Source organism: Phodopus roborovskii, unplaced genomic scaffold (assembly GCF_943737965.1).
Source record: "Phodopus roborovskii unplaced genomic scaffold, PHOROB, whole genome shotgun sequence".
In the NCBI taxonomy this organism is placed as follows: Eukaryota; Metazoa; Chordata; class Mammalia; order Rodentia; family Cricetidae; genus Phodopus; species Phodopus roborovskii.
Genome location: NW_026125295.1, coordinates 7594002 through 7620163, shown reverse-complemented (window position 1 = coordinate 7620163; position 26162 = coordinate 7594002). Strand labels below are relative to the sequence as shown.

Genomic DNA, 26162 nt, shown 5'->3' with positions numbered 1-26162 from the left:
TCTGTAGGGAGCACCCATAGCCCTCCCGCGCTGTGGTCCTTCACGGCAGGTACCCACCATTACAACCTCTGTCTCAGCCATTTCCCTCAACCAGCCTTCTGCCAGCAGACCCAAGTGTTCACGGGCCCTGTCACCCTCCCCCCAGGCTGTGTCCGGCGCTGTCCCTGCTGCATGGTAGACACAACACAGGCCCCGGGGAAGGTCTGGTGGCGACTACGCAAAACCTGCTACCGGATCGTGGAGCACAGCTGGTTCGAGACGTTCATCATCTTCATGATCCTGCTCAGCAGCGGAGCCCTGGTACCTCCTGGGGACATAGGGCTGGGCAGGGAGGACTAGAGGGGGGGGGCAGAAAAAAAGAAGTTTCCATGGTCAGAAGGGGTGGCGCCTCTGTTGGAGACATGCTCCCCACCCCCTGGAGTAGATAAGCCCCTATGCCTAACACCCACAGCACGTGAGAAGATCAGAGCAGGAGGGTTGGCACGTGCCCTGTGTCCACTGCCTTGTTCCACGAAAGGGAAATTATTTTCTCTGGCTTTCCAGCCTCTCACGTTGGAAGTCATCCACCTGCCCTCTGCATCCGGCATGCTGTGAGGGCCTTTAGACTACAGCCATGACTGATGAGGGAATGCTGGCTCCACACCACCCACGCCTTCCGTGGGCCCCCAGCTGACCCGTGTAGTTCGCGCCTTGTCACATTCTGTGGGTACATCGGCTTCTACGGAAACACACCCAGATCTCCACAGTTCAAAAGCCTTAGGTCTGGCGTGTGAATCCAGGCAGCCGGGTTCCCGGGTTTTGACCTTCCATTGATTCGGTAGTTTCTTCTAAGCGACCTCTGTGTTTCTGGCCTCGGGGTCTTCCACTCCAGCTGGACACCTCAGCAGGTTTGAGATATGGGATGGAGGGCGGGCGGAGCTGGGGAAGTTAGGGAGGACTCCCTAGAGTAAGCACAGAGGCTCACGGTGGAGGACGGCCAAGGAGGAGCATCTAGCTTGAAAGCACACTGTTCTGGGCCGGTGGGCCTTCCACAAAAAGATGGGCCAACCCCGGAGATGGTTCTAGAAGAGGCCGCTGAGCAGGGATGGGCGTGATCCAGAGGAACTGGGGAGCAAGCATTGGTGTTGTTGACAACATGAGAGCCCGAATAGGGAGCATTTTGCATGCCCCTCCCTGCTTTAGTGTGGGCCTGGAGCCATGACTTTCGTCCTGCTCGCTGTTTTACCATCGGCAGCCTGAGCCAAATCTCCGTAGGTCTCAGAGAAGTATGATTTGACAATATGTTAGCAAGTTTTGTTTTTAAACAGTCACAAACAAGGGCAGCCAGAGCCATTTAGTCCGGGCTGTGCAGGGAAATCTCAGGCTGCCATAAGTGAGGAGGAGTTTTGGCAAGCATCTGGTGAGTCTAATCAGGGTAGGCAGCCAAGCACTGTTGCTAAAAAAAAGTGTCAATGATATATTGGGAAAAAAGAAGTCTGCAAGTGTTATTTAATATGTAAACTTGTTTAACAGAAAGCAAACTATATTCCTTCCAAAGTGCTGAGGGTGAGAAATTAAGAAAACAGATCTTTCCAGAAAAACAGAAGCAACAAGGAAGTGTAGGAAACAGAGAATGACACAGCCAAGCAAGACCAAGCATGTTTTAGTAATAAATGTAACTGGATAAAATTCACTTTTTAAAAGGAAAGGGACTCTGATCTTGAAAAATATCAGCCTTGTACAACCAAGTGACTCAGAAATACTTAACGTGAAACAAAAATTTAAGCTGGTTGAGTATCCTTTATTCAAAAATGCTTGGGTCCAGAAGTGATTCAGATGCTGGAGGCGTGGGCATTTGAGACTGTCTACATAAATTAACTAGTTGAGCAGCCTAAACACAAATTCCATAAATGCACAAAATTTGGAATTTTGTCGTCACATCAACTCTTTAAAACTTTCAGATTTCGTGTGTGTGTGTGTGTGTGTGTGTGTATATATATATATATACATATATATATATATACATGTATATATATATGTATATATATATATATAGCATTAGGGATGTACACTAGTTACTTTTCTCTTTGCTATAACAAAATACCTGACCAAGAGCACCTTAAGGAAGGAAAGTCTGGTTTAGGGTCACAGTGGGTAAGAGAACACAGTTCGCCATGGCAGTGGGCCACAAGGCTGCTTACCCACACGTGGGCTGATGAAGAGGCAGAAAGAGGTGACTTTTGGGCCTTGTCTCATCTCGCTTTTCTTTCCTCTCTCGTTTCCCCCAACCTGCGGGAATAATGCCACTCACTTCAGAGGGAGCAGACTGCTGCTCAGTTAACACTATCTGGAAACATGTGGCCAGATGTGGCCAGAGCTATTCCTATGGTAACTTTAGATCCAGCCAACTTAACAATGAAGGGGGGGGTATACATACCTGTGTGTGTGTGTGTGTGTGTGTGGTACATGTATGTGTGCGTGTCTATGTGTATGTGTGCACCTGTCCATGGAGGTCAGAGCAGGTGTCAGAACCACCTGCAGTTACATGTGGTTGGGAGTTGCCCAGTGTGGTGCTGAGAACCGAACTCTGGTCCTCTAAAGGAGCAGAGAATGCATGCAAATGGTGAGCTATCTCTCCAGCCCCTTCATTAAAATATTTTGAATAGCAACGGAATTATTTTCTTCTCTCTCTCATTAACAGACATGACAACAGAAATCATGGCATTTTTGTCGATGTGTTAATATTAAACAGTATTGAATTCAAGGTAAAAAAAAAAAAAGTTTGAAATAAGATAATGAAGGGCCAACCTACAATTAAAATAACAACTACTGGGGCTGGAAAGATGTCCTAGCAGTTAGAGCGTGTACTGCTCTTCCAGAGGGAGTTCAGTTCCCCACAGACATGGGGTGGCTTACAACCGCCTGTAAACTACAGCTCCAGAGGACTCAACATTTCCAGCCCTGCGGACACCTGCACTCACATGCATATTCTCTCCCTACACTGACACACACATATGTAATTAAAAATAAAATACACCATCAGCTGTAAAAAATATATGTAGTATGTGAGTAAATGCATGTAAAAATGCAACTCTTGTAGCTAGAGAGATGGTGAGCAGTTAAGAGCACTGGACACTCTTCAGAGGGCCTGGGTTTGATTCCCCACACCCATGTGGCAGCTCATAACTGCCTGTAACTCTGGTCATAGGAGATGTGATACCATCTTCTGGCTTCTGTGGGCTTCAAGCATGTGAATGGCACACAGACATGCGTGCAGGTAAAACACTTCTATACACATAAAGATAAATACAATAGTTTTTTAAATTAAAAATACAACTGTTATGATCATTGCTTGGGGTTGCCTAGTACTTAAAACTAAAGCAAAAAAAAAAAAAAAAAAAAAAAACCCACTGAGGGAAAACGGAAAAAAGCAAGCAAGCATAATGATACTAAATTATCCCTGTGATAGGTTTGTGACAAATCAAGTAATCAAGTAGAAAGAATAAGACAAGTGAAATATCTTTTTTAAACAGTTAAAAAAAATAAGTAACGCTTAAGTAGAACTACTTACTAGGCACTGTTTTAAATATTTTACAAATACTAATTTCAGTTAATTATTACAGGATCCTTGTGAAATGAACACCACTGTTAAACAATTCTAAAGATGAAGACGGTGCTTTAAATACCAAAACTAGAGGCCATGGGTGCATTTACCTAGAGTATGCAAGCTTTGCTATGATCCCCAGCACAGAGAGAGTGAGAGAAAGATACATACATCATACATACATACATACATACATACATACACACACGCATGCATACATACATACACACACGCATGCATACATACGTAAATAGACACATAGATAAGCAGGCAGGTAGATGGATACATACAGACATGGATACATAGATAAGCAGGCAGGTGGACACATACATACGCACACATACATACATACATACATACATACATACACACACGCATGCATACATACGTAAATAGACACATAGATAAGCAGGCAGGTAGATGGATACATACAGACATGGATACATAGATAAGCAGGCAGGTGGACACATACATACGCACACATACATACATGCATACTCAGGCAGGCAAATGAATATATACATACATAGAGAAGCAACTGGCTGGAGGGAAACCTGTTTAGAACATGTGGAGAATGTGTGTAGGGTGCAGCCAATGCTGTAATCAGAGGGCAACTCATAGAGAAACATTTTTATCAGTAAGTAAAAAGAATAGATTAAGAATTTTTTGCATTTCATTAGCTTTTCATAAGTATATTAACAGTTATTGGGATAATTATGTGTTTTAAATATGTTTGGTTCACAAAAAGGTTTTCTGACATGTCACTATTCTGACATTTTACAATATATCTATGATATATTGAGTATTTTAAATCTGTTACTGAATCTTTTTGGCAAGGTGTATTGGCATTTTGTTTTGTTTGTTTTTGTTTGTTTGTTTGTTTTACTCTTTGACTTTTGGGGGCCCATCACCCAGCTCCCAAAAATAAATACATGGAGATTTATTCCTACTTATAAACCCCCGTCCTTAGCTTGGCTTGTTTCTAGCCAGCTTTTCTTCACTTGAATTATCCCATCTACCTTTTGCCACTGGGTTTTTACCTTTTCTTCTGCATATTTACTTTCACTCTTACTCTGTGGCTGGCCCCTGCTGTCTCCTCTTTCTCTCTCTTTTTCTCCTATTTATTCTCTCTTCCTCGCGGCCCCACCCACACCTCCCTTGCCTAGCTATTGGCCATTCTGCTCTTTATTATACCAATTGGGTGGTTTAGACAGGCAGAGTAACACAGATTTACAGAGTCAAACAAATGCAACATAAAAGAATGCAACACGTCTTTGCATCTTTAGACAAATGTTCCATAGCATAAAAGAATGTAACACATCTAAAAGTAATATTCCAAAACAGCGAGGTTTTCTTTTCAAGATTTTTTTTGAGTGACCAGTTAATTGTTTAATTTAAGGAATTAGAAGTGCACGGCCAGTCCCGTAGGTGAGGAGGTAAAGGCCCTTGCCACACAAGCCTGAGTCCCTTACCCCAAACCCACACAAAGGTAGAAAAGGAAAAGCAACTCTTTAGGGTTGTCCTCTGACCTACATACACACCAGCATATGCACGCTCACCAACCCCCCTCTCCCATACAATTATCGACCAATAAAATTGTTTTAAAACATAGAAATGTAAGAACAAGGCAATCCTGAGCAAATCAAAGGACGTGATGAATGAAATAAAAATGTAAATCAATGAGTTAGAAAATAAATAGCAAATAAGCATAAAATTCTGTGACCAATTCCTTGAAAATAGAATCACAAATCACTAGCTAATCTAATTTCTCGTTTTTCCCAGGATGGAGTTTATCACAATCTGAGAGAAGAAAATAATTCCGTTGCTATTTAAAGTATTCTACTATGGAGGCTGGAGAGACTGCTCAGTGGTTAAGAGCTGTGCTCTCGTACAGGACCGGAGTTTGGGTCCTAGTACTCATGGTGGGCAGTTTACAGCCACATGTGACCCCAGAGGGATCTGACATCCTCTTCTGATTTCCTTGGGCACCTTCACATACACACAGACACATACCACACACACACAGGCACACACACGCACGGGCGCATGCACGTGCGCGCGCACACACACACACACTCACACACACACACACACACACACACAACTAGTCATTAAGAGTGCACACTGCTCAGTTCCCAGCACCTACATGGCAGCCCACAACCATATGTAACTCCAGTTTCAGGGATCTGATGCCCTCTTCTGACCTCTACAGGCACTGCACACACATGGTGCACATATATAGATACAGCCAAAACATACATACATACATACACACACACACACTTAAGAAAAAGAAAAAAATCTAAAGAATAATCTAATGTATGGAAAAAGATGGAAAGTACATATATATAAAACTAAAGCTGATTTCAAAACCTTCAAAAATATTGAAAAGAAGACACATCAGTTTTCAGAACTCAGACTCCACACTCAGAAATAATTGTGCATTGATCTGGTAAAATGCAAACAGGATCCAGTGGTAGATTTTAAAGATTAGGTATATCACATATATATTCTGAAATGTCAAAATGCTAATAATGTCCCAAAACCTATTTATGTGAGTAGAAAAAAAGATAACATACAATTATCTAAACGAAGGCATCAGATCTGATGATGATAGAAATAAAACATTTTCTTAATTTACTGAAAAAGTTAACTGTGATCATTAGTTCTGTCATCTTTAGTGGTAAATCACTTGGAACGTTTTCATTAAAGTTAAGAATATGGAAAAACCACTTAACTGCTTTCTAGTATTAATCGTAATTAATTAAGTATATTAATGAAAATCAGGTGACTATAAAAGCAAGAATTGAGGCTAGGCATGGTTTCACACACCTTTAATCTCAGCATTCAGGGGCAGAGGCAGAGGTAGAACCTGGTCTACATAGCAAGTTCCAGGTCAGCCAGAGATGCATAGTGAGACCCTGACTTGGGGGTGGGTATTTAAAATCAGATTGGGAGATGGCTTGGAGGGTAGTGCTTAGCCAGGCTGGATGGGCTACGTCAGCGCACATCTATAATCCTAATACTTCTTCAGCAAGATATGAAATGGGAACAAGAAAATCCCTGAGGCTCGTGGGCCGGCTAGCCTGTAGCCTGGAGTCCACAGCAGCAAATTAGAAACCCTGTCCCAAACAGCATGGACAGTGAAGACTGACACCCAGGGTTATCTGTCTCACCTCCACATGCAAACGCTGCACTCACACACATGAACGTGCACACACCCTAATACACATACACATTGTACACACACAGAAGGTACAAAACTAATCATGATAGAGCCGGAGAGATGGCTCAGTGGTTAAGAGCACTTGCTGTTCTTTCTGGGGGCCTGTTTTTTTTTTTTTTTTTTTCTCAGCACCTTTATGGTAGCTAACAACCATGTATAACTGCAGTTCCAGGAAATCCTACACTCTCTCAGGGTCCTAGGTACACACGTAGTACACAGACACATGCAAGCAGACAGTAGGCTGGTGCTGCTTTAAAGGAGCCCACAAAGCCCAGACAAATTATTAACAGGTATTTATTTGGGGAGCACTCACAAAATGATGGTAACTAATAACCGTGGAGATCTTCCTGCTTCTGAAGATGCTATCTCTGCCGGTCAGGATGCTCCAGCCACAACCCGAGAGTGAGCCAGCCCCTCCTCTTCCTTAGAAGGGGTCACGTCCACACACCTGAAGCCACGCCTCTAGGATGCAACCACCACTGCAAGTCCACTGGCTAACCAAGGCGCCACCACAACAGTCCTGCACGTAAAATAAATCACAATAGTAGAAGATGGGGTCGAGGCTGCAGCTTAGTCATTGAGCTCTCGTGTGAGGCCCTGAGTTCACTTGTCAATGTGGCAAGAAAAAGGTTGAAATTAATAATAGCATTATTCGTGGATAATACAGTCACGTAGGGAAAAGTGTAATCCCATTAGAAACATTACATGAGCCAATGAGATGGTTCAGCTGATAAAGCCTTGCTGCGAGCCTGAGGACCTGAATTCAGTTCCCAGGTGGAGAGAAAACCATTCCACAGACATGGCCTCTGACCTCCACACACATACCAGGCACACAAATCACACAGACGCCTTTTTTAATTAAAGGAAGAAAGGAGTTTGAAATGGCTCATATAAAAAAACATGGCCAACTATGAAACGGGATGCAGAGAGCCGCTGCTGTTGATACCGTTTCTCTTGGATAGAAACTGAAACACTTCTGCTATTTCTTCTTTCCCTGTCTTTGAAAATATAAAATAACTGGTAACAAATGTAACAGAGGTCCCTTAAATAAGTAGGAAATCTTGCAAGGCATGAAAAAAGAAACGAGACTCCACACTGTGGTCTCAGGCAGAAAGGCTCTAGTCCCCAAATAGCCACTGCCCGGCTGGTGAGAAGGCTCAGTAATGGGAGCTTGCACGCCCCGAGGCACATAAGACAGAAGGAGACAACCAGCCCCTACAGTGTGCTCTGACCTCCACACATGTGCTATGACATGCAATGTCCCCACCCCACAAATAAATACAAATAATTCTTTTATTAAAGAATAAGGGAGTGCTACATTCCAACAATAGATTTGAATGGATTTGATAAAAATATCAGTGAAATTTACCTTCAAAATGTCCCAAAACCACAAAAAGGTCACGGGAACAGACAGTATCCAAGGAACAGTGGAAGGGCTTGGAATGTGACTCAGTGACAGGACACTTGTCTAGAAACAGGTCGGGCCCTCAGTTCCATCCCAGGACCGAAAGGGGCAAAGCAAACTAGCATCAGAAGGGCCTGCGGTAGATCTGAGCAAATAGAGAAATGTCACATACAGTAAGACCGACTTCTGATTAGTGCATTTTATGCAGGCGTTTTAATAAAACGTTGGGGCAGTTGACAAACCACTGAGAACATTTTATTGAAATATTTATTTACTCTTTACCAAGTATATATTAGGTTTTTGAAATTATACTATAAAAACAAACAACAAAACATATAAAGGGGGAAGGAGGATTCTTTTCTAGTCTCAGAATAGGTGAGGGCTTTTAGAAAAAGATTTCTCCTCTTCATGTTGGTTGTTTTGCCTGCATTTATGCATGTATCGTGTGCGTGTCTAGTGCCAGAAGAGGGTGTTGGATCCTCTGCAACTGGAGTTGCAGGTATTTGTGAGCTGGGAATTGAACCCAGGTCCTCTCAAAGTACAGCCAGTGCTCTTAACCGCTGAGCCATCTCTCCAGCCCCCTGGTGACGGTTTTCTTAATGCAATATCAAAGATTATGCTAGGTGAACATTATAACCAATGCCATAACTGTGTCAAATGCTGTGATGATGAACTGTGATAAGATTTAGAGCACACAGGGAACTAAAGTGGACTGCTATGCGGATGGAGCTGGTTCACAGTCTGTCCCCAAAGCACACCTTCCTCCTGCCATTAGGAGTCTAGAAATTTAGCCTCAACAAATGGACACATTGTCACTTCAGTGTTACCCTGGGAGACTGCAGTGGGGAACAATGAGACATGAAGCCTTTGACAAGATGGAGAGGTGTCAATGCATTCACTCTAAAAGAGTAAAGAAGGTTCTGAGTAGACTGGAGTGAGCGTGTGTGTCAGAGGACAGCTTACAGGAGTCGGTTCCCTCCTCCCACCATGGAGGTCCCAATGATCTCAAACACCAGTATCATCTAGGCCATCTGTCGAAGCCCGTTTGGCTGGCTTTTGAGGCAGGGTCTCAACTTGTAGCCCCATCTTAGTTTAGAACCGGCGAGCCTCCTGCCCTAGCCAGCCCAGGAGCTACGATGACACCCACCACACCCAGTTTTGTCCCGAGTTCAGTTCTCATGGCTGACAGGGTCACAACCAACTCTAACTCCAGCTCCAAGAAATCTGACGCCAACTTCTGGCCTGGGTGGGCACTTCAGTTACATGCGCATACCCACATATAAACACACGATTAAGAAACAAGATATGTTTTAAAAGTGGTTTCCAAAGCAAATGTTTAATGTAGCCTATAAAATCACTTTGTGTGGGCACACATGCATATGCACACATTCACACAAAAGATATCTGAATGCATTCCTGTACGCTCATGAAACTGGAAGTGCCAATTCTGATTATTTCTGGTTTTTTATTTTATTGGTGTATTTATTTGGGGCTCCGCACTTGAACCTGCCTGCTTCTCACTGAGCTACATTCCCAGGCCTTGTTTGATTCATAAGAAGCACATGTTTGTTTGTTTGTTTGTTTGTTTTTAATTTCAGGAAGAATAAAAACATAGACAGGCGTAGATGAACTGTTCTCCACTTTTATTTTGAAGCCTCTGAGTCCATCTGAGGGCCTGCACTCTACTGCTGTGCTGCCCACACAGGCCCAATTAGCCACACAGAGGCCGCAGCTGTGTGTCCCCAGGCACTGCTAACCGCACTCATCCCTGGACCACAGCAGAGGCCCTGAAGTCAGACAGGGACCCAGGGGTGACTGAAGGACGCCGCTCCCCGGCATCCCTGGTGACATGTTGCCTAGACAGGGAGCCTCAGAGAACACTCGGGCTGGAGAGGTAGCTGGAGAAGGAACCATCCAAAGGCCAGAGGAGGAAGGGCAGCCGGAAGCTCCAGCAGTGTGGCGGTGTCCCTGGAGGCTCAGAAGGGATGCTGGGTGGAGGCAGAAATGAGAAGGGGGTGGGGAATCTTTTGTTGTCTTTAGTGTGCTAGGGACAGGCAAGTACTCCAGGCTGAGGTTACACATTTGACTCCTACATTCTGCGGAGAGACTGATTGTCCTGGATGTTAGAGCCCACAGGGTTTGTTGTCGTTTACTGAGAGCTCTGCTTTGGCTGGGTGTGGTGACACACGCATTTCATCCCAGCACTTGGGAGGCAGAGGCAGGTGGATCTCTGTGAGTTCAAGGACGGCCTGGTATATAAAGCAAATTCTAGGCCCGGAAAGGGTTATATCAGTGAGAACCTGTCTCAAAGTAAGAAATCAATAGATTGATCAAGCAATTGAAAATAATAAGTGCCATGATTTGAGGAATGTCTGCATTTTAAAAAGACAGAAAATTCTGCTTTGGATCAAGTGCTGGGTTTTTGTTTATTTAAGTGAATTCATTATAAGGGAGGGGGTCTCAGTCATTGCTAGAATGAAGTCCATTATAAATTTCCACGGAAAATGGTAAACATACCACCACAAATGGGATGAATACAAAATGGAGGGGAAACCAGAGCAGTTTTGCACACTACGACCAGAGAAAGCTGGGAGCTGCGCGCCGAAACCCTCTCTGGCTTAACGGGGCGAGGTTTGGAAAGCCTAAGTTAGCTGTTTTCTATATCCTGTCTATTTATTTAATTCAGACTCTTACTCTGTCTTTTTCCTGTGATGGGAATCGAGCCTGGAGCTTCACACACGCTAAGACGAGGCTGCCTACAGAGGCACAACCCAGCATTTATTTATTTATTGTTTATTACTTTTTATTTAGAGGCAGGATCTCACTGAGTTCCCTTGTACCTCTAATCCCCCCCACACACACACTTTCCTGCTCCCCCTCTGCCTCTTCTCAGCTAAGATACGCTTTATGGTCTTCCTGCCTCGGCCTCCCAAGTAGCTGGGATTACAGGCCAACAACACCACGCCCAGCCAGGAACGTGACCCTAGACGTGTGCTAACCCAGAACTAACACTCGTTCTTTAGTTTAGAGGAAGTACCCTGCTCAGCTATCCACCTAGAGTGAGGATGGTCTCCTGGGCCATCCATGGTTGATTAGAGGATTTCACACATGTCTGTCCTCAGTTTCCCTGCTTGTGCTTGTAAGCAGCAGCTGTTGTTAGCAGTGATGTCCCCTGCAGAATGAACTGCTTGGCAGTGATCTGGACTCTGTTCCCTCCGGTCTGCCTTGCCCACAGGCCTTCGAGGACATCTACTTGGAGGAGCGGAAGACCATCAAGGTTCTGCTGGAGTATGCCGACAAGATGTTTACCTATGTCTTTGTGTTGGAGATGCTGCTCAAGTGGGTGGCTTATGGCTTCAAGAAGTACTTCACCAACGCCTGGTGCTGGCTGGACTTCCTCATTGTGGATGTGAGTGGGCACATGAAGGGGACCCAAGAGGCAGGGGCTCATGACCGTACAAGGGATGGAGCAAAGGGCTGGGCAGAATCACCATGCAGAAGTGGGGGGGGGGTGTTGGTGCTCAGCTGTGCTGTGTGGCAGGTGAGCAGAAGGAAGCCAGGCATCTGAGCCTAGACCTTGGTCAGGGAGGAAGAGGACCTGACTCAGAGCAGGACCTGAGGTGACAATCCAGAGCAGAGATCTGTGCAGGCAGGGTCCTGGGCCAGGAGCAACAGTGGGACATGCTGTCAGGGCAGCCAGAGAGAGGAGGTGAACAGACAGGCCTGTGTTAAAGTCCTCCCCAAGGGTGGACCACAGCCACTCAGGCCCCCTAGACTGAGGACCGGCAGAGAGCCTCCATGTCATTCGGATTGTGAGAGGATGTCGGGCTGGGTTAGATACAGAAACCACTGGGAGATTGAGATGGGCGTCTCATGTGAACAGAAGCAACCATGCACTGTGGCTGCATGCACCATCGGACCACTGGGAGACCTTGTCTGCCCAGGGTGTGTCCGGGGATGGCCGGTGCAGGCAATGAGTATGTTCTCTGAGGGCTTAGTTGGCAGATGGAGTGGGAAGCCCCTTCCCCAAGCTTCCTGGACTCCAGGGTGTTGCAAGATGAGTTTGAGCCAGCTGGGTCAAGTTGAGGGGCACAGAGTATGGGGTGGGGGGCAATGTTCAGGGTGAGGAGCAGAACTGGATCTACTTTCAGTGAGGGAATAGGACTCAGGAGCCCAGGTGTGTGAGTGTCCCTGGGGAAGGGGGGCTCAGGGCCTGCCTGTATGCATGTCCCTGGGATAGGTTCCACAGGAAAGAGTGGACATCAGGATCTGCAGCCGCATCAGCAGGGCTGACTTATGAGTCAAGCTGTGCTGAGTCCTCACGCCTGACTCATAGGCAGAGAAGGGACTCAGCCCCAGAATTCCTAGCCAAGATCCAGCCGAGGCCACCACCAAGGCAAGGAGAGATGGAGACTATGGAGAGACCTGCCGGGTCCTTGGTGTCCAGCCTAACCTTTTTCTGTTACCCCAAGGGGCCAAGAGAATGCTGAATGTGTGACGATGGGCTGGGTGCCGCCTGGCCCCAGGTGGTCTCAGCCTCAGGTGCTCCTAGGCTCATATTCAAGGACTATCATAAGTCTGGAAGTCTCAGCCCACCTAGAGGCAAAGTGAGAGCAGACAATAAAGTAAATGGAAATAAGCCCTTGGGGCTGTCGAGATGGCTCAGCAGGAAAAGGCACTTGCTGCCAAGTGCCAAGCGTGATATCCTGTGTTCCATCCCCCGAACCTGTATGTTGGGGAAATCAACTCCTACAAGCTGTCCTCTGATCTCTAAACGCGCACTCTTTACCATGTATGTGCTCACGTGTGCAAGTGCATGCACACACATGTCCAAACACACACATGCGAATTAAGCAGGCGTAGAAGATGTTAAAAAAAAAAAATAACAAGCACATTAGCTGGGTGTGAGAGCATAGCCTATAATGCCAGCACTCAGGAGACCGAGGCAGGAGGATTGCTGTGAGCTCCAGGCCAGCCAGGGCTAAATAACAAAGCCTTGTCTCAAAAAGGAAAGCGACAGACAGACGGACGGACGGACGGACGTTATGTTTGAGGGTGAACTGACATGGAGAAAAGAAGCAGAGAGGGCCAGGCATGAGGGAACAGGCTGTAGGGCAGAGCGGGGGATGCAAGCCACAACCTTAAATAACCTAGCAGGAATGGGGCCTCTGAGGTAACCTGAGCATATCTGAGGGAAGTTAACTCCATAGGTGTCTGTCCGAACATTCCACACCTCTGCCCGATGTCCTTGAGAGGCCACCCCAGAGGGGGACTAGCCAGGCCTCTCCCTGAATGTCCCAGCGCCTCGTGCTTCCCAGCTTAGGAGAAAGCGCTAGGACTTTGGCTCCTGTGCCGTCCTTCCCAGCCAGCCCTCCACAGCACCAGGGTAAAAGCCGGGGGCCCAGAGAAGACGCCATTTCCACACTGTGGTCACGGCAGAATAGAGAAGGGTATTGGCTCTCGGACCTTTAGCATGATGGGGCCCACAGAGGGGAGTCCTGGGGGAGGAGAGAGAGAGAGAGAGAGAGAGAACAGAGGCCCCACTCCTGCCTGAATCCTCAGAAGATGTCAGAACATTACAAAGTCCAGCCTGATGCACTTTCTTCCCCAAAGCAGACTTGTCTGGGAGAGGAGAGGGACTAACCCAAACATCATACTTAGAAACCCAGGCTTTGTCTCTGCTCAGCCACACAAACGGTAGTCTAGGGATGACATGTGACGTGTCCCTACCCTACTGAGAGCTGTGCCTGCCTTCACACCCACTCCCTCCTCCACAGGTCTCGCTGGTCAGCCTTGTAGCCAACACCTTAGGCTTTGCCGAGATGGGGCCCATCAAGTCACTGAGGACACTGCGGGCCCTGCGACCCCTGAGGGCCTTGTCACGATTTGAGGGCATGAGGGTAAGTGGGACTTCTCCTATGCCAGCAGGTGGAAGAGGGTGGGGACACACCCCAGACCGAGAGGCCTGGCCTGAACCCCGGATGTGTCCCTGCTGACTCTGAGGAGTGTAGTCAAGCATCTCTGAGAGAGGCTCTCCCCTTCAGGAGGGGACTCACGGGAGCACCGGCTCACGGGAGCACAGGCTCACGGGAGCACCGGCTCACGGGAGCACAGGCTCACGGGAGCACCGGCTCACGGGAGCACAGGCTCAGCGACACCCAGGCCCATGGGCAGCAGGGCACTATGTTTCTGCTCTTCCACGGGGCCCACCTTCAGAGGAGGGTCGGCCGAGTGTGATCCTACAGACATTTGGGGGGTGCATGTGTTACCAAAGAATGTGAGCATATAAGGCAAATTTTAATAACTTTTTAAAAATGTACGTGTGTGTGTGTGTGTGTGTGTGTGTGTGTGTGTGTGTGTTATACTCGTGCCATGGCGAGCACGCGCAGAGGAAGGAGAACTTTCAGGAGTTGGCTGCGCACTTCCTCCCTGGGTTCAGGGGACCAAACTCGGGTTGGCAATCTCACTTTTTTTTTTTTTTTTTTTAATTTTTGTTGTTTTGTTTTTCGAGACAGGGTCTCTCTGTGTAACTTCGTGGCTGTCCTGGAACTCACTCTATAGGCCAGGCTGGCCTCGAACTCACAGAGACCCGCCTGCCTCTGCCTCCCGAGTGCTGGGATCAAAAGTGTGCGCCACCACCGCCCAGCCTACTTCTTTTTTAAAGTAATTATTTTAATTAGCATGCAAAGTAACAGGTTTCTTCATTACATTTTCATACATACTTAGTTCCTGTTGGTCCCCCGCCCCCTGCCCCCACTCTCTTGCCCCCTCTGTCCCCTTCCGTCCCCGAATCATGTGTGCCTGCCACCCTCGCCACTCTGTCCCGCCTCTCTTGGGCCCCTTTCCAGGTCTCTGCCCGCTCCCACATGGATACTCATGTATAAAACCCCGAAGCTGGAATCCACAGATGAGAGGACAAACAGCGTTTGTCTGTCTGAGCCTGGCTTACCTACCTCCACATTTTCTTGTTCCATCCACTTCTGTGAGACAAATTTTAAAGCCCCCAACAAATACAACCATGCGGGAGGGCAGGGGTGTGGGTCCCCGGCAGAGCGTCTGTCTCATGTGTAACGCCCTGGGTTAGACACCCTGCCCAGAGCACTGGAAAGGAATTAGCTACGATACGCAGCAAGAAGAAAGGCGTGTGTGCGTGTGTGTGTGCGCGCGCACGCGTGTATTGTGCACACACGCGTGTGTGCGCGTGTGTTTCTGTGTGCATATCTGTGTCTGTGTTTTAACAGACACAGCTCTTCGTGGCTTCAGAGGACAAATCTGTTGTCCCGTGCCCCAGCAGGAACTGTCACACAGCTCATCGTTTGGTTGGTGGCTTTGAACCTTGCCGGTACCACCAATTCATTACACTGCTTCCTTCGTCCTGGCAGGAACCCACCCACAAGGGAGCAATGGGACCAGGGTTAAATGTCTCTTTGGGAGCCAAGGACACTTGATTCCAGAGGGACACAGAGTGATGCTAGGTGCCAGGAATGCCTCTGATGTGGCTGCTGCCTACAGTGCCAGCCAAGGGCAGACTCCTGGGGTTTCTACAGAAAGCTCGATGTCCTAGGGAACTGGGTTTCCCACCTGCTCCAGGGATGTGCTGTCCGCTTCAGAATGTCTGCCCCTCTCTTGACTTCGGACCCTCTGTGCCACCACAGTCTGCCCCCATCTGTGTGGTCTGTAGCTTCCTGGCTCCTGGGCAGCTGGGGCCATGAGTGGGCCAGGGTTTCTCTATCAAGAAGCTGCTTTCTCGGGGCTCGGGAAGAGTGTGTGGAGTCAGACAGCACTCTGCAGAGCAGGGTCCCCCTGGGAACCCTTCAGAGAATGGTCCTCTTCCAGTAGCAGCGGAAGCTGAGCACAGAGGATGTAAGGACTAGCAGGGCTGACAGGACCCAAGGCCTTCAGCTGTGTCTAAGCCTTGTCCCACCCCCTGGACTGCGGAGACGTCATCGTTATGAAAGCTGAGTTTTGCAGATCATAGCAGAAAGCAAAAGAGGACTGGGGGGAAGGCTGGTGTATTCTGGGGTTAACTCAGGGTTAGGGCATGGATAAAAAGGCCTCTTGATGCTCTCTGTCTCCCCTCACTTGCCACCAGAGTCAGCCTCCTCCGTGACTGGAAGACCCCCCACTCCCACCCCCACAGCCACCTATGGCCAGCAAGTTTAGCCAGCGGGGGGAGGGGGGTCTTTTTGAAAAGAGTGTGTGCCACAGGCAACCCCAAGAACCGAGTCTGCTCTCTGTCCACGAGGTGGTGGTCAACGCGCTGGTGGGCGCCATCCCCTCCATCATGAACGTCCTCCTGGTCTGCCTCATCTTCTGGCTCATCTTCAGCATCATGGGCGTGAACCTCTTCGCCGGCAAGTTTGGTAGGTGCATCAACCAGACCGAGGGGGACCTGCCTCTGAACCACACCATCGTGAACAACAAGAGCGAGTGTGAGTCCTTCAATGTGACCGGAGAATTGTACTGGACCAAGGTCAAAGTCAACTTCGACAACGTGGGGGCCGGGTACCTGGCGCTTCTGCAGGTGGTAAGTATGGGGACAAGGACATCCTTCCTCCACTGGTGCTTCGGAAACATGTCCCTCACCCTGCTGTGGGCGGGGAAGGGCAGTGGGGTCACACTGGGTCCCTGAAGTAGGACCGCAGGGCCCAGACAGGCTAGAATTTCCCAGGGATGTGGCTCCTTGGGAAGCCCCCAGAGTCTCCGTTCTATTGAGTCTTCACTGTCCAAAGTGTATGGCATGGGGGTCAAGCCGGCACTAGACAGGACCAGCTCCCCAGCTGTCAATCAGACTGACCTCTCCAGGTGGCACAGACTAGATACAAAAGTCTGTCGACTCCCCGGGGACTGAACTGTTAGTAAAATTTAAAACATCTTGGGCTGTTAAAAAGAATATGTTTGAGACGGGGACATAACTCACTGAGCACCTGCCTGACTGCCAGGCCCTGGATCCCAGATCCCCACTCCACCCCATCTTTGATGAGCAGGGTTCTCTGGGCTGTCTGTTCACCTTAGGAGCAGGATGGTGTAGGGATCATAACACCTGCTGTAGAATCAGCCCCAGGGCGGGGAGATGGCTCGGTCAAGAAAGTGCTTGCCACGCAAGCAGGAGGATCTGAGTTCAGATCCAGGCGCCCACATCAAAAGCCAGGTGTGGTGGCAAGTGCCTGTAAACACAGCAGCAGTCGGGAGGTGGATGCAGGAGGATTCTGGGGCTTGCTGGCCAGCCAGTCTAGCAAAGTCAGCAAGTCAGAAAGCTCCAAGTTCAGTGAAAGGAGGGAGGAAGGGAGGGAGGGAGGGAGAGAGGGAGGGAGGGAGGGAGGGAGGGAGGGAGGGAGGGAGGGAGGGAAACAGAGACAGAGAGAGCACCATCCACGTCACTGCCCTCTGTCATGGCTGCACTGTGTGTATCCTGTAACTCTTGAATCTTCTCCCAGAGGTCACACCATGGTAGTGGGAATAGTTTGTGGTGGGAATAGCTACATCAGAGGATTTGGCAAATACGTTAGGGATTTTTTTTTTCTTTCCTGCCGGAAAACAAGTTGCTAGCTACTCCACAGAGCAGTGGCAGAAAGGATGCCGTTGTTACAGGCAGGACACGGTCCTCTGAACGGCAGGACAGAGCCGGCCAGGTCAGCCCTGGGGTCAACCTTAGAGCAAGGCCACTGTCTGGACTCTGCACTGAGTTAGAACATGATGTGTGTGAGGAGCGGACAGTCTCCTGGCCTTACCAGTCCGAGGCCTCAACTGAGAAGCCCAGCATGGCCTTCTTGGAGTTTCTACTCCGTGTCTACTCCTCCATCCCTGGCCCCTACTGGAGGCCTTTCCCTGGGCCGCTCATCCTTCTGGACCCTACTGAATGGGTAGTCAGGGGCCTTCTTGCTTCTTGTAGGAGGCTGTTCCCAGCCCTCATTGAGATGGGAGTTCTCTGTAGTTGAAGTAGAATGCCTGGTCTGATGACCTTCATGCTCTCTTCCTCACAGGCAACATTTAAAGGCTGGATGGACATCATGTATGCAGCCGTGGACTCCAGAGGGGTAGGTTACCACCAGCTTCTCCCAACAAAACCAGCACCTGAGGCTTCTGGCCCTGGGGCGGGGGGGGGGGGGCAGGGTGTGCTTGGGTCAGCTCTCAGCTTCAGCCTTCCCAGGGATGCTCAGGCCTGGTCCTGCAGCAAAGCCATGAGGTCTTTCCTGGATTCCCCAAATTCTCCAACGTGTTTCAAATCCAACCCACTGTGGTTTTACGCATCCTCATTGAGGAGGGCTGGGAGGGGCGGGGCAGCAGAGATGTATGTGAGTTTCTTATTGTCCTTGTGCCCCACCCAGTCTTACTGATGATTGAGGGCGACTGACAGCACCCAGTGTAACCCAGTCTCCCATTGGCCCAGGGACTCGATACACACTGATGCAGGGTCATCCCTTAGCGTGACATACCAGATGTCATAGCTTGCCACCATCATCTCCACACACCTCTACCACCTCCACTCTGACCACAGCCACTCAGAGTCACATACACCTGGAATGGTGACAATCCTGTGGGCACACACGCACATACATAACACATACATGCACACATGCATGCACACACGTGCACATGCATGCACACACATACATGGGCATGTGCACACACGTACACACACATACATACACACGCATGCACACACATGCACACACATACACGTACACACACAGACATACACAGACATGTGCACATGCATATACACACGTGCACGTGCACGCACACACATACATGGACATGCACACACGTACACACACATACACATACATACACACACGTGCACACACGTGCACACACATACACGCACACATACATACACAGACATGCACACACGCATACACACATGTGTGCACACAGACATACACATGCATACACACACATGCACACGCACGCACACACACATACACAGACATGCACACACACATACACACACGTGCACACCCACGCACACACATACATGGACATGCACACATGTGTGCACACACATACATACACAGACATACACATGCATACACACGCGTGCACACACACACACGCACACACACACACGCACATACACGGACACACGCATACATGTGCACACACATACACACACACACACGACGGGCCCCACCCCCACCTCCCCACCCCTGCTGCAGCCCCGTCCTGCCCGTGTGACTACCCTGTCTGATTTCTCCCTGCAGTATGAGGAGCAGCCGCAGTGGGAATACAACCTCTACATGTACATCTACTTCGTCGTTTTCATCATCTTCGGCTCCTTCTTCACCCTGAACCTGTTTATTGGTGTCATCATTGATAACTTCAACCAACAGAAGAAAAAGATACGTAGCGCACTGGCTCGGCCGGGGTGAGGGGGGCGGGGAAGGATGGGGTGCCAGAGGCCCCCCCACCGCGCCTGCTCTCTTTGGAATGAGCCTCTTCTTTATTCTCATGAAATACGGTGGGTGAGGGGGGACATGCCATGAAGAGACTTTGGCGGGTCTACCCTCACCTAGCTAAGGGATTCGGGGGTGAGAATTCAGACTAGTCATGGGTGGGGCTGTGCCAACAGAAACCCAGGGAGACACAGCAGAGAGGCCATGATTAAGCTGTAGCCAAACCAAGCGAGATGCTCAGAGATGCCTAGGTCTGACTGAGCCAAGCGGGAGGGTCAGGTAAACCCTGGATCTGCAGGCCACAAAACTGTAAGGATTTCCCAGGGGACGGGAACAGGGGAGACCCTGGAAAGGCAGATTTGGGGGGAAATCTCTCCCAGTACACCTTTGGGACAGGAAGTTATGAAGTAGCTGAGCCTGGCACCTTCACTCAGATCCTGAGAACCCCAAAATTATGCTGGTGCTGTCTTTCTCTACCTAGGGGGCCAGGACATCTTCATGACGGAGGAACAGAAGAAGTACTACAACGCCATGAAGAAGCTGGGCTCCAAGAAGCCCCAGAAGCCCATCCCGCGGCCCCTGGTGAGCCCGGCTCCCTGGCGGGGAGGGGTCTTCCTGGGAGTCCTGGGATCCGAGGGCACTCGGTTCTCACCCACACGGAGGGCATGAGAAGGCAGTGTCATCTAGGGCACACTGCACACTCACATGAACTCAGCTTCCTTTCAGGGGGACAGGCTCTCCCCAGGGGCACACTGAGCTCTTACATCCCTACCCCCACTCCCAGCCCCGTCTTTGGAACAGCGGTGATCAGAGACCTGTCACCCTTGTGAGCAGAGTCAGGGTGGGTGCTGGGCTCTCTGCCCACCTGACTCCCTGACTCCATCAAAGTCATTCTTCCAAGGAGCAGACGAACTGAGCCATGTATAATTCCAGCCCTTGGGAGGCAGAGCCAGGGGGATCACTGTGAGTTTAATACCAGCCAGGATTACATGTTGAGACCCTGTCCTAAAAAACTAACAAAAACCGTTCATGGTCATTAGATGAGATGACCCTGAACCACCAGCCATTTGGACAGGCCCAGTATTTCAACCCTTTCATCTGATCTCTGCCTACTCAACTGTCTTCTCCTAGATTAGGTGTGTGTGTGTGTGTGTGTGTGAGAGAGAGAGAGAGAGAGAGAGAGAGAGAGAGAGAGAGGGAGGAAGAGACAAAGGACATTTTTAATCTCATCTCTTCCTTCAAATAATCTAGGCTCATTTACAATCGAAGAAGCAGAGTAGCTGGAGAGATGGCTCAGTGTTTGAGACCATGCACTGACTGCTCTTGCAGAGAACTTGAGTTCAGTTCCCAGCACCCCCATCAGGCAGCTCAGTGCTGCCCCGTAACTACAGCCCCCAGGGGTCCATATTCCCAGGGGTCCATGTTCCCCAGACACCCACCTGCACTCACATCTCTACATGCAGGCACACAAATACAACACACATTTTTAAAATATTTTTTCTAAACATACAAGGTAATTGTATTCAGTAGAATAAATAAAGTCCATTTCATAAAAAGCATGGAGAAAATATATTAATCTGAAGGCACATGCAAGTGCTAGGGTTGAATTTTAATTTGACCTTGAACCTCCAGGTTGTAAGACTAAAGAGCAGCACGGTGGATGGTTTGCTGACTCCCAGGATAAAGAAAGGTCTACCTGAAGGTCCATGGAGGCCACCAGGCCTGGGCCTCAGAGCCTGGAGGGATGGGGTGTCGGACAGGAGGCCCAGCTGGCCTACCTCCACGATTTCCTACCCTGTGTGTGCCATACAGCTCGGGGTGTGGCTGCCATCTCCCGGAGGATGCTGAGTAGGATTCAGGCTATCTGGGCTGATTGGCGGTGGGGTCCCCTGGGTCTCTGCTGCGCTGAGCCTCTCTCCTCTTCTTCTAGAACAAGTACCAGGGCTTCATCTTCGACATTGTGACCAAGCAGGCCTTCGACGTCACCATCATGTTCCTCATCTGCCTGAACATGGTGACCATGATGGTGGAGACAGACGACCAGAGCCCCGAGAAGGTCAACATCTTGGCCAAGGTCAACCTGCTCTTCGTGGCCATCTTCACGGGCGAGTGTATCGTCAAGATGGCTGCCCTGCGCCACTACTACTTCACCAACAGCTGGAACATCTTCGACTTCGTGGTTGTCATCCTCTCCATCGTGGGTGGGTAATGCAAGAGACGTCCGCCCAGGCCATGCTTCTAACCCAGCCCGCTCTTCTCCACTTAATGTGCAGGCTCTCTCAACCTCTTCCTCTGTGTCCCTCCCCTCCCTCTTCCCCTCCCCTCCCCACCTCTCTCTCTCTCTCTCTCTCTCTCTCTCACACACACACACACACACAGAGAGAGAGACCTACAAGTCACTCTAAAAAGAACTTGTGTGGAAGGGCCCATTCAAGCCAAAGTGGCCAACCTGACGAGAGCCCAGTACCCCGTCCTGACCCTACCCTCCCTGGGACACAGCCCTGTGACTAATCAGAAAACTTCAAGGTTGAGGCTAGCAAAGGGAATGGCCACTGTCGAGACTCTCCTACCCTCCAGACAGAAGCTTGCAACCTAGGCTGAAGGAAGAAGAGGCAAGTCGAGCCCCTCGCCTGATAGTGTAGAAGACAGAATTCATTGCTAGGAATGCAAACTCCCGCAGCCCAGCTTGCCTGCCAGGTCCTTGCAGAACCCCTGCCTCCTGCAATTCACCTGCGGGAGGGCAACACAGGACAAGAGCGTAACGGACAAGGTCCTCGCTGTATCCGTTCAGCCCCAGACCCCAAATTTGCACAACAGCTTTATTGAGACGTGATTCGTGTACTATAAAACTCACAGAAGGTTAACTTAAAATTCACTTGACAGTGAGCAGTCTTTGGATTCCGTTACCATTAGGCACTGCTTCACACCGGGGACATGGTCTGAAAAATGCGGCATTAGGCAATTCCATCCTTGTGTGAACATTACAGAATCTGTCTAACACAGAGGCAGCTACTAGGTCACTGGGCGGTGTGATCCTGTGGGGCCACTGTCACACTATGGTCTGCCATTGCCTCGACCACTGTCATGTGGAACATGACTGGCTGTCATCCAACTGGGCAACCACTGCCACTGCGTAATGCCAGAAAACCCCCAAGAGAGACTCTACCCACTGGTACCCCCTCTCCATGTCCCTGCTCCCTCAGCCCCTGGCAACCACTAACCTAAAATATTCAAGAATTGTCAAACCATTTTCCAAGGGGGTTACACCATTTTACTCACCATTGGTGATCAGAACTCCCGTTAATCCACCTCCTCACCAACACACATGACTGGGTTTTTATGATGGCTACAGCCATCCTGGTGTTTGGGTTTCTAATGCCCTGGTGGCTAATGAAACTGGATGTCTTTTCCTATGCTTACTAGTCATTTGTTTATCTTCCGTGGAGAGTAGCTGTTCAGAACTTTTGCTCATGCGTGTTAAAAATTAGAGTATTTTATCTTTTTTTATTGTTGGGTTGCAAGAGCACTTTATCTATTCAAGATTCTAGTCCCTTATCAAATATTACAAATCAAAAATATTCCCTCCCTCCCTCCCTTTGTTTTCCTGTCTTTGTGATGTCTGCAGAAGCACCAGTGTTTTGTTTTAATTTCAGTGAAGTCTAATTTTGACCCTATATATTTTCCTTTGTTGCTGTGCTCGGAGCCCAGATACTTGCCCCCACTCCCATCCCCATGAGTACACATCCGCCTTTGCCTTTCTGCCTTAAACATCTTCAGAAACCCCCAGGACCCCACGTGGAGGCCAGGACGGCAGTGTGCCACGTGGGGCCAGAGGGTAGCGTGGGGGATGCAGCGTGTCACATAGAGTGGACCACTGAGGCCTTGGAGGCTTTGGGGACACAGCATGGACTTCTTAATCACCTGCCGGTCCTGATGCTGGACTGACCCGGGGTGTGGCTGAGAGGTTGCCATGGAGACAGGGTGTCAGGTCTCATCCCACGAAGATGGTGCTGGTGGCTCACTTTCCCAGAGTGCTGGGGGCCTAATGAAAGGGAGGCTGTAAAATGCATAGCTCAGTGCTCCTGACACATGCCAGCTCTCAGCATTGTGCTGTGGAGCCAGCAGAGGTCCCTTACACTCCCAAGGGGCAAGCTTACTTCACCCTCTCTCCTGTAATATTATACCTGTGCCCTTAAAGTAGAGATCCAAAGGTGGAAAAGTCCTGGAGCTGAGGGGTGATGGCAGCCACCACTGGGACACTGAGCTTGCTCCATGTAGATAGCACTGATCCTAGGCCAGAGTGTGCCCTTAGGACACACCTGCAATGTCTGCACTTGTTAAGAGGAAATGGGCCAGGATAGAGCTGAGATCTTACGCCTCCAGTAAGGCTCCAGGAGAGCCCTTGGGTTGCTGGGCCTCAGACCATGCTTTAAGTGGTGAGGAGCTGGAAGCCTTGAAGGACTGCTGGATTGCTGAGTGAGTACCCTCTGGCCTCGGAACCCCTGTGATGGTGTCCTGGCATACCTCCATTGTACGGGTGCAACCTTACAAACAGAAAAGCGGCCCTGGGGAGACATTAGGCAAAATACAGGTCTCCATCTCCTAGGTCTTAGAGGCAAGAGGGGGCCAAGTCCCAGAATGTCCCATTGAGCTGGTCTTTCTGGAAGGGCCTTCTCCTCCTACACAGACACACTGGCCCTCCATGAAGCCGGCTTGGAAGGAAGGTGGAGAGGCATGGTGGCCACAGTCTTCCTTGTTTCCCACAGGCACCGTCCTCTCTGACATCATCCAGAAGTACTTCTTCTCCCCAACGCTCTTCCGGGTCATCCGTCTGGCCAGAATCGGCCGCATCCTCAGGCTGATCCGAGGAGCCAAGGGGATCCGCACCCTGCTCTTCGCCCTCATGATGTCCCTGCCCGCCCTCTTCAACATCGGCCTCCTGCTCTTCCTGGTCATGTTCATCTACTCCATCTTCGGCATGGCCAACTTCGCTTATGTCAAGTGGGAGGCTGGCATCGACGACATGTTCAACTTCCAGACTTTTGCCAACAGCATGCTGTGCCTTTTCCAGATCACCACGTCAGCCGGCTGGGACGGCCTCCTCAGCCCCATCCTCAACACGGGGCCCCCGTACTGCGACCCCAACCTGCCCAACAGCAACGGCTCCCGAGGGAACTGTGGGAGCCCAGCAGTGGGTATCCTCTTCTTCACCACCTACATCATCATCTCCTTCCTCATCGTGGTCAACATGTACATCGCCATCATCCTCGAGAACTTCAGCGTGGCCACAGAAGAGAGCACAGAGCCCCTGAGCGAGGACGACTTCGACATGTTCTATGAGATCTGGGAGAAGTTCGACCCAGAGGCCACGCAGTTCATCGAGTACTCGGCGCTGTCTGACTTCGCAGATGCCTTGTCTGAACCGCTCCGCATCGCCAAGCCCAACCAGATAAGCCTCATCAACATGGACTTGCCCATGGTGAGCGGGGATCGTATCCATTGTATGGACATCCTGTTTGCCTTCACCAAGAGGGTGCTCGGGGAGTCTGGGGAGATGGACGCCCTGAAGATTCAGATGGAGGAGAAGTTCATGGCGGCCAATCCTTCCAAGATCTCCTACGAGCCCATCACCACCACCCTCCGACGGAAGCATGAGGAGGTGTCAGCCACGGTCATCCAGCGGGCCTTCCGGAGGCACCTGCTACAGCGGTCAGTGAAGCATGCTTCCTTCCTCTTCCGCCAGCAGACGGGCAGCGGCCTCTCGGATGAGGAGGCCCCTGAGCGAGAGGGCCTCATTGCCTATATGCTGAATGAGAACTTCTCCCGGCGCAGTGGGCCGCCCTCCAGCTCCTCCATCTCCTCCACGTCCTTCCCCCCTTCCTACGACAGTATCACGAGAGCCACCAGTGACAACCTCCCGGTGCGAGCATCTGACTATAGCCGCAGTGAAGATTTCGCAGACTTCCCTGCGTCTCCAGACAGGGACCGGGAGTCGATAGTGTGAGCCTGGCCACCCCGTTGTATCATGACAAACCCGAGTGCAGTTAAAAACCAGTGTCAGATGAGGCCTTCCTGGCTTTGGGCTTTGGAGGTGACAGAGGAGCCTGATTTGGAGAAACCATGAGCCAGGGTTCTGTGTCTCTGCGTTGAAGCCAGAAGCAGCCAGAGGAAACCCTATTGGTAGAGGCCTGTCCCTGCAGGCCTGTCCCACCCTGACTGGCCAGGCTCTGAACGGCAACTCTGTCCCGGCCTCTGAGGTGGAATGGAAAACACACTGTACATGTTGTGAACAGGCTTTCATAGATTTATTATATTTGATATTTTTTTACTTGAGCAAAGAACATCTTTTTTCCATGAACATCTGCAGCAGTACACACTGCCTCTTCCTCACCCTGAGCAAGAGTTCTCAGCGGAGCTGCCGGAACTCTCTACTCCCAATGCTAAGTGGGATACCGTGTGGCTTCCTCGGGCCTTCATGCCCAGGGGAGGAATGTGGTTCCTGTCACATGGGCTGAGGAGCCAGGAAGGCCTAAGCCCTACACACACACACAC

At 49.8% G+C, this 26162-nt stretch overlaps 1 protein-coding gene across 1 annotated transcript in view; it reads left to right on the top strand.

The window, feature by feature from the left end:
• Scn5a (sodium voltage-gated channel alpha subunit 5) overlaps positions 1-25629 on the top strand; it is a 73171-nt gene extending 47542 nt beyond the window's left edge. Inside the window, exons 19-27 of the mRNA XM_051202358.1 lie at positions 146-300; positions 11450-11623; positions 13992-14114; positions 16460-16741; positions 18198-18251; positions 19419-19560; positions 20092-20192; positions 21541-21811; positions 24377-25629. Coding sequence (XP_051058315.1) covers positions 146-300; positions 11450-11623; positions 13992-14114; positions 16460-16741; positions 18198-18251; positions 19419-19560; positions 20092-20192; positions 21541-21811; positions 24377-25614 — 2540 coding nt within the window. The 3' untranslated portion in view covers positions 25615-25629. The remainder of the gene's footprint in view (positions 1-145; positions 301-11449; positions 11624-13991; positions 14115-16459; positions 16742-18197; positions 18252-19418; positions 19561-20091; positions 20193-21540; positions 21812-24376) is intronic.
• Positions 25630-26162: the final 533 nt, after the last annotated feature.